This window comes from Arachis duranensis, chromosome 4 (genome assembly GCF_000817695.3).
Source record: "Arachis duranensis cultivar V14167 chromosome 4, aradu.V14167.gnm2.J7QH, whole genome shotgun sequence".
Taxonomy (NCBI): Eukaryota; Viridiplantae; Streptophyta; class Magnoliopsida; order Fabales; family Fabaceae; genus Arachis; species Arachis duranensis.
In genome coordinates this window covers 102584268-102593688 of record NC_029775.3, presented here as the reverse complement: position 1 = coordinate 102593688, position 9421 = coordinate 102584268, and the positions used below count along the sequence as shown (strand labels likewise).

The following is a 9421-nucleotide window of genomic DNA, read 5'->3' as shown; positions in this document are numbered from 1 at the left end:
GTGAATCCATATTTTAAAAAAAAAGTAAAAATAAAATTTGTTCAAAATTACTATATAATTATTTTTTGTCATATATAATAATAAAGGTCCCTGTTCCGCTGTTCAAGCCTTCTATTACACATTTATTAGTTTAATTTTTGGACATGCAGAGCTCCTTCGGTGGTTTGCGGCACACGAGTGCATTGTGAACCTGCGCGGGTCAACAGCGGTTTCAAGCACGAATTAACCAATTTTTAACGAATTTGATCATCAATTTATTGGTTTTTTAGTTGAACCGACTGGTCCAGTCCGATTCTAATAACTATGCTTGTAAGAAATCTAATGTCTAAGTCAATAGAGAAAAAGAGCTTATTATTTTTTCTTGGTTACATAGGCATGTGTATCACAAAATTGTGTGGGAAGAGAAGTGATTTATTCTTGTGTGGGTTACATAAATCTGTGCCTCTAATTTCTTTGTATTGTTTAGCTTTTTTTTATAAACGATCACAAATCGGACGATCCAATTTATGTTTTTAAAAATTAAAAAATTTTGATATTAAAATTGGACTATCCAATTTTTATTTTCAAAATAAAAAAATTAAAAGTACAAATCGGACCCTCCGATTTGTGGTTTATTTTTCTTGTTCAAATAAATTAGAAGGTCTGATTTGATTAATATCAATTAAAAAAATAACATCATATCAAAGAGAAACATCTAATTCTTCAATAACAAGGTATTATACATATATTTAATCAATATAAAAAAAAAATAGAAAACAAGTGTGAGATGAAACTTAGAAAGTGACTCTTGGATCCTTATTGGGCCATATGCCTCTTTTGGGGCTAATGGGCCTATCTCATTGCCATAACAACAATTACAAAGGATAATGTAAATCAATTGTTTGATATTTTAACTAAGTTAAGTTAGTCGATTAGTTAGCAAGCCTAAAAAAAATTATAAAGGATAATATTGTTGGATAATAAAAATAATATATATACGTGACCTTAAAAATAATATATATACACTAAAAATTAAGTATTAAATTAGTCACTATATATTTATATATTTATATTTTATTGGTGACTTTTTTTGCGTACATGTAGTATTGTTAATTTTCTAATTCACTTTTTATTTTATAATTGAATTATCTTCTAAAACCAAGTGAATAACTAAAAATGGGCACTAATAAAATCCGAAGAGCATATTTTAATTTTCAGAAGCTAATTTGTCGTCAGATTTTAGATACTAAAGTTAATATTATACTTAAATCTTTCTATTAAAATAAAACATATATGTACTCAAATAGCAATATTATTGTTCCAAAAATCATAATCAACTAACCATATACAGCTTTTTTCCGCGTATCACCCCAAATTTAAGGGGACATAAATAGGCCTACCACTACACTAGCTATCAACCAAATCAATCATATTCATGCAAAATTCAAAAATTATTTCTTCTTGTCAAATGCTTGATGCTTGATGCTTTGTTCATACTTGTGTCATAATCAACCTAGAAACAACAATTAATATACGGTATGAATACTGGAAAAAGACACACACGTTAATAAGCTGTTTATGTCAATTATATATATTCTACTACATATTATATAGTCCACTAAATTAATAAACAAATATGGTAGTGGGAGTTCGGTGCTAATAAGTGTCACATTCAAAAATGTAATCATGGAATTTGATCCCTTCTTTTTCATTATTTGTACACCACAATACAGCTGTTCACCTAACACTAGCCAGATATGACATGGTGACATACAAATATAAGTTGGAAAATTTTGAAAAAAAAAATAATAAATAATAATTCCTCCTATCTAACTCTTACACACGTTCTCCACTTGCTTGCTCATCCTCCTATTTCCAATATTGTATTTTATTTAATATAAAATCACTTTTAAAATTTAATTTACAATATAAGATTTAATTGTCATACACTATGAATTCGCACATACACATTTAGCTAATTTATATTTGTATGAATAAGATAGTTCTTACAAATATATATAACAAATTAGACAATGTGTTAATATTTTTGGTATTATATGACACTAATTGTCTTCAACACAAATTTTATGGTTTCCTATAACATCAGAAAATGATCTCATGTAGGGAATAATAGGAATGATCTTCTAAAAGTTATTGATAATAACAACCTCGTTACAACATGTTTGCTCGTTAATCTTTGATGCAGTGGCAGCATTACAACTTACATAAACATATAATAATAAATAATAAATCAGATACAACAGTACAAAGGAATAGTAGTAATATTAGGAAAATTAATAACATGAAAAAAAAAAAAGAAAAGAGAAAAGCCCTTCAAATTTGAACTCATTGTGTAATTAACAGATGAGAAAGCAACACATTAAAACTACTAAACTTGAGTAGTTTTTTGTGCCTGGAATTTAAACTTCAATTTCAGTTTCTTGATTTGGACTTAACGACCCTTTGGATTCATGATCTGAGAGAAAACAGCACTTGGTGTTAATCCATCAGAGTCTTCACTTGCTAAGCTTCTACCACCAATGCTCATGCTCATGCCACTGCTTCTTGAATCAGTATTGCCATCATACATTGGCAATGCATCAGAGTCCTTCTTCCCTTTAGGATCTGCGCATAGCGGCTCCTCCTCGTTGAGTATTCCGGCGAATCCCTTGCCACTCTCCTCGGCGCTTTCTTGCAGCTGCAAAGCAAACTCGAGGTTCCACAAGACATCGCCCATGGATGGCCGCTCGATACCTTGGTCGGCCACACACTTCATCGCAGTCTCGGCAAACTTCTTGAAGCATTCAAAAGCTATCTTGCCCTTGAGGTAAGGATCCACAATTTGGTCAAGATTGCCTTTTCTGTAGCAGTGAGCCGCCCACTCGGCTAGACTCACTTGCTCCTTGGCAAGGGTCGGATTTAGAGCCGGACGAGCACAGAGTATCTCAAAGAGAACCACCCCAAATGAGTAAACATCGGATTTGTCAGTGAGTTGCTGCCTCCTGAAGTATTCTGGATCCAAGTATCCGAAACTACCCTTTACGACAGTGCTTACGTGTGTGTTATCCAATGTTGGGCCGGTTTTTGACAAGCCGAAATCAGAGACCTTGGCCACCCACTTCTCATCAAGTAAGATGTTTGTTGTCTTCACATCACGGTGGATGATAGTGTGTTTGGCACCAGTGTGAAGATAGTGTAAACCCCGAGCAGCTCCAATGCATATCTCAAGCCTTTGTTTCCAAGGCAATGGAGGTTTCTGTGTCTTGTATAGATGCTCCCTGAGTGTTCCATGGGCCATGTAATCATAGACAAGAATCATTTCAGTGTTTTCTTCACAATAACCAATCAATGAGACAAGGTGGCGGTGGCGGAGTTTAGAGAGCATTTCAATCTCGGTTTGGAACTCGTGCACTCCTTGCTCAGACAATGGATTCCCACGCTTGATTGCTACTTTGGTTGACCCGCCATCGATTTCACCTTTGTAAACCTTACCAAATCCTCCCACACCAAGAAGCAAAGCCTCATCAAAGTTGTTCGTGGCGGCCTTGATTTCAGCAAATGAGAAGTGACGACAAAGGTTCGATGGCAGAGAGGACGCATAACTTCCTGTTGTGTTGGTCTTGGCCGAAGCTGCAGAGTGCGAATTGCCGTACAGAGAAAGTGGAAGCCATCCGGATGGCCCTTCACTTGAACTAGGCTCCTTTCCTTGCCTGCGACGACGGGATACAATGAAAGCAAATAATCCAATGACAAGTGCTACAACAATTCCTCCAGCAACACCTCCTGCAATTATTCCTGTATGATTCTTCGATGTAGCATGATGACTCCTAACCAAAGCGAGGTCAATGTTGTCTTGCAGTGGAGGAGGAATAGGATTTGTCCCAGCCAGATTACCATTAGCATCACTAATTTTGAATATCTCCACTCCATTCAAGATTGCATCATAATAGTTGGGCTTCATAGTTTTATCAGGATGTAATGAAAGCCACAGATCTTGGCGTGGCTCTCCATTGGGAACAAACACAGCGTAATCTTTATGAATTGCAACTCCATTTGTATATGAAGTTCCGTATTCTGCTTGTGCCATCGCAATAACATCAGCCGCGGGATCAGCAGTTTGATTATTGAGGAATATATCAAATACTCTCTGATTGACCTTGTTTATAACTGATGTTCCCTCACAAAAATGGAGTCTCACAAGATACGTAAACCCAGAGTCAATAGAGAAAACCCAAGTCAAGTTGTATTGAATGGTGATGTTCGGAGTTGGCCCCATTGATCTGGCTGTACTGTAGACATCAAGTGGAGCAATATAACTTGGTGTGCCTGGAGGATACTGAATCTTGACCGACGAATCAGCAGGCTCGGTCACACCAAACCCTGCCCCAAATAGGTAGGGCACATCATCAGACCAAGACCTAAACAGACCAGTATCTTGGGAAGGCGAGATATCATTTCCACCCACATTCAACCTATAGAGAGTCTCAAGTGCAGTGCTGTTGTCAACAGTGATAGGAGAATTCGTACCCACCATCATGGTAGAACCATCAGTTTCAGTATAAATATCAGGCATGGACACAACCTCAATCCCATTAACAAACGCATAAGCGTTCGACTTGTTGGTCGATGGAGTGAAAGTCACATTCAAGGTATCCCCATCAACATTGATGCAGTACTCCTTCACAATGTAGACATAATTCAGAGCCAGTGTGGTTTGCGCCACACTGAAGTTCCTGAGCAAGGTATAGGACGGCGAAGTCACCGAGAACAGCGCGTCGCTGGCATTGAGTCCATTGTAGGACGCCGAGTAGAAGTACAGCCGGAGGAACTTCCAACCGGACGCCACCGGAAAGGAGTATGTATAAGGCGAATGGAACACCCTGGCATTCATGTATGGCACAGTAGGGACAGCAGGGTCCTGAGTCGCCGCTGGCGAGGTGCTGGTGTTTCCCTTGGATGATGCAAACTTGGAACCAACATCACTATGCCATACCCTTCCATCAGAATCTTTACTAGTTTGAGGACCACCACAGCTCAATAGAATGTTATCTGCAGGCTTATAATTTTGTCCTAGGACAACCTTAGTATCTAAGAATCCTAACAACAACAAGCAAACAAACAATGGAACATAGCAATTGATGCTCCTCATGACCCTTAAGCCTGAAACTAAGACAACCCTTTTTTTTTTTCCTTTTTTGTCCCTTCTTGTAGCAATTTCTATTGGATTATGATCTAGCACGCACACCCAGAAGTGGAAATCAAACAAAGACACTAAATTTGCACAAAAGATCTAATTTTTATGGGAAAAGTTCAAGTTTTAACAGCACCCAGATCAGGAAAGGAAAATGGGGGGTTGTGGTTGGAAATGATAAGCTTGAAAACCACAAGATTACAAAGTCAGCAGAGTATGATCCAAGAAAGAGAGAGAGAGAAAAAAAATGGAATTTCGATTACATGAGCTAGGATTAATGAACAGTGGGGTAAACGAATCAGAGGGTGTGAGATAATCAAGAAATGATGGTGTTAATGAAGAGAATTGAATGGGGAAAGAAAAGTGTGGAAAGTTTTGTTTACCTTAAGCCATGAGAAGTGAGAAGAGAGCTTGAAGAGGCAACTCGGTGAGTCAAAACGGAACGATTCCGGGTATATAGGGAAGTTGGATTTGATTTGGAGTTGCGAGTTTTGAGCTGCAGTTGGAATTAGAGCTCAGAGAAAGAGAAAGAGGAAGGGAAAGGGAAAGAAAGGGAAATGAGAAAGAAAAATACATGAAACAGAAAACTGCATTAAATATGGGAACTAAGATTCTTTTTTCCTGAAAATAATTATTTATTTTTATTTTTATTATTTTTATCTTTTGGTGCGGTGAGTGAACAACAAAAGTTTAAATAGTTTGTTTGAGTAATATACAAAGCATGTTATGTGTTTTAATTTCGGGCTTGTAAGAAAATATATGTAATTTATTTGAAAATTAATAGAGAAATAGTCATAGTTAATAAATTGTCTTTTTAAATTTTTTTCTAACAATTTTATAAAAAATAATAAAACAAAAATTTAAGATTTGTCTAATTAATAAAAAAGTGGATCATACATTACTTGATAAAAGGTCTTAAATTTGGACGGAGAGATATTAAAACAATTATTTTATGCTACAATTTATATTACTACTTGAATGCATGAGAAATAAAAACTAACAAAAGAAAAAAAATCTATTATTATTTATTTATGTTTTGTATTCATATTTTAATTTGATATTTTCATATTGTTACTTTTATTAATAAGCTTAATATTTATGTAATTATTGATCAAAATAAATACTAAAAATATAATAATAATAATATAAATTTAAATGCTAATATCCTTTCAAAATTAATATCAATATGATCATTTAACATAATCATTGAATATTACTTGACTTATAAATGCCAAATTAGCATTTTATTATTTATATAGTTATTATAAAATATAATTATTTTTATTGATTTCACACGCATAATTAAATATAATTTTTTTCCTGAACCATTGATTTAATTCCACATTTATGTGTGTGTGTGAACACTAGTGTCTATACAATTGGTTGTTACTGTTGCAAGTTATTCCAGCACTTTCACCACTTACTTCCACTATATTTGACTTTTTGTGGGTATGGTTAGTTGCGACCACCATTTATAATCCTTCTTGGTTCTTGCATATATATTAAATGATACTGATGATAATTAAATACTACTATTATTTATCTTATTTAATATTTATTAATTTTAACAATAATTAATAAATATTAAATAAAATAAATTTTGAATATTTTTAACTAATTTTTTAGTTACTAAATATTTTTAAAATAATAATGTATTTTAATTGTCTGTTAAGCTTAGTTGAATTGAAGTGGTCACCACTCACCACCAACAAATTGAAATGACAATTTTGACCCATGGGATGATTCATGATTGGATGACAAATCAGTTTTTGGATGAACAACTAAAAAGCAGTATCTAAAACAGCGGAGGACATGACATTTGACGCGTTTATGTTTTGTTTTTGTTTATTTAATATCAAACGCGCTTTTCCTGATTCTGCTGAGCCAAACTAGAGTGTGAAATAAACCAATCATTATCATGATTTAAACATAGGCAAATGCTATAGTGTAGAATGAGCTTCTCTATGCCTATATTTTCCACCAATGACCAAAAATTGATTATAGAAATTTGGAATATGCAATGTCAATATGGTCATTAGAGTTTTACTTAGAAATTTGGAATATGCAATGGCAATATGGTCATTAGAGTTTTACTTTTTACTTTTTTATTTTTACCCCCTCTCTAATTGGTTTTGAGGAGAGTATAAGTGTAAAGCATATTGCCTCTCCTAATCCTCAAAATATCAGACGTGCTAGTGACTCTTTATATTTTGTCTTTGTTTCTGATTTTGTGTTATATATTAAGGCCAATTTGAATAAGGGTCCATCCAGTGTAAAGATGGATATGTACAGATTTTTGTCTTTTTGTGGCTGAAAAAGTGTGTCATTAAAAGTGTTGTTTAAAGAAAAAGTGTTACCCTTAATCGTTAACTTTGGCTCTGATACCAATTTTTAAAAGTTGATCGATTTTTTCTGTAATTTCTTTTTCGAAATTTCTATTAACTCTTCGTATTTTGCTTCGAATAAGTTTGTAGTTTGTATAGATTCGGTTGGTGGTGCCTTATAATTTGCAATTTCATAATCGAAAGTATTGACCATTTCTACTAATTCTGATTTAATCTTGTTTTAGTTTATAATATTCTTTTTTGCATGGATTATTGTATATAAAATCTTTTATCTGTTTGTCTTTTTCTTTAATATAATTTTTCAAATCCTCAAAAACTTCTTTTATTTCTACACTTTCTGTTGTTTCTAAATATCTTTTTAATTTTTCAACTTCATTCTCTATTTTTTCTTTCAACAGCTTTAATTCTTTTAAGTCATAGTATGGTTTTCCAGGCATTTATAAATTTTTTAAGTTTAGCTCCAACTTGTTTATATTTGTTCTTATTTCTATCCTTTTTATTATAAGGTCATTAATTTCGAACTGAAGATTATTTAATTCCCTTTTATATTCCTTTATTTTACTTTTTAATTTTTTCGCCCTTTTTCTTTTTATTTTGTTTTCTGGTCTTTCAATCTTTGTATGCTTCATTATTTATCTTAGAATTTCTGCAAATTCTATCATCGATTCATCACTATTTTCTAGAGATTCTATTAATTTTTCTAACTCTTCAACTTCTCTTTTTAACTTGTCATAAATTATTTTTAGAGCTTCAAATGCTCTTTGATTTATTTCAGAAAACTGTAAATAATTCAACCGATTTTCTCTTTCAAAGAGCTCTTGTTTCTTATCTTGATAAGTTACATATATTTCTCCCTTATTTATTATCATAATTTAGTATTTTGGGTTTCATTTAATTTTTCGACCCTTTTTGTTAATTCTTTTATTTCAGAGTTTTCTTCTTTAATTTTTAATTTAGATAAATTTAAAGGACTATTGATTTTAGATTCTCTTCTTTGAAAATTTGATGAAACCGATCTTTTTGATGGTTCTTTTAATAATAGAACTAGGTTTTCAATAGCTTTATATTTTGGTATTTCTGTTTTTACAATTTTCTGAAATAATTCATCAACATAAATTCTTTCTTTGTTTTTAAATATTATACTATGATGGTTGTTTGTTAAAGCATAATTTATTGCATATGTAATTGAAAAAGGTTCATCGTCTTATTCCATTAGATTCTTTCTATGAAATTTATAAGCTAAACTTATAGATCTTCCAAGGTTTTCAGTTGATAAAGGTATAACATATCCAAGATGGGCATTGAATTTAACATTTACATTTGCCAAGTTTCCATGAACAATTCCAATTATTTGGTCTATTGGGTCATCAGTAATTCTTTTATCACAGATTGCTAAGCTTATTGGTGAATTAATTCCTTTCATATATGTAGATTTGATTAAGACTTGTATAGTACTAATATGAATCCATCCAATTTAAGATGTTTTTATCTCCAGAGGGGAGATTGTAGATACTAACTCCAGAGGGGAGTTTAGAATTGGTTTTTCCTAAGGGAATTCTTCTTCAAACTATAGAATCGCCTCGGCAGCTTCCTCTTTGCTCTCCTAGCATATGAGTACTCTTAGCCTCCTGCTTTCTATGGTTTGATGCCTTCTATAATTGCCTAAGCAACCTATTTATAATGGTTGGGTCTGATGGACAATTCCCATCCTTACCCTTCTTATGACGTCATTGCTTACGTCATTGTTTATTATCTTGCACCAACTACATTGTTGGTGCTCTATGACCTAAGCGCTTACGTCACTATGCAATAATGTTGAGAGATACTTCAGATGTGCTGTCCTCCTCTTTCATCATGTGACCTTCAGATGTGTTGTCTTCTTCCTTTATCATGTGGGTTGATTCCG

The 9421-nt window shown here is 33.2% G+C and overlaps 1 protein-coding gene across 1 annotated transcript; it reads right to left on the bottom strand.

Moving 5' to 3' along the window:
* Positions 1 to 2100: 2100 nt before the first annotated feature.
* On the bottom strand, positions 2101 to 5133 carry LOC107485336 (receptor-like protein kinase FERONIA; the record flags this gene model as incomplete). The annotated part of the gene is given in 1 exon segment (XM_016105851.2): positions 2101 to 5133. A coding segment is annotated over 1 exon segment (2697 nt). The 3' UTR covers positions 2101 to 2431.
* Between the last annotated feature and the right edge of the window lie 4288 nt (positions 5134 to 9421).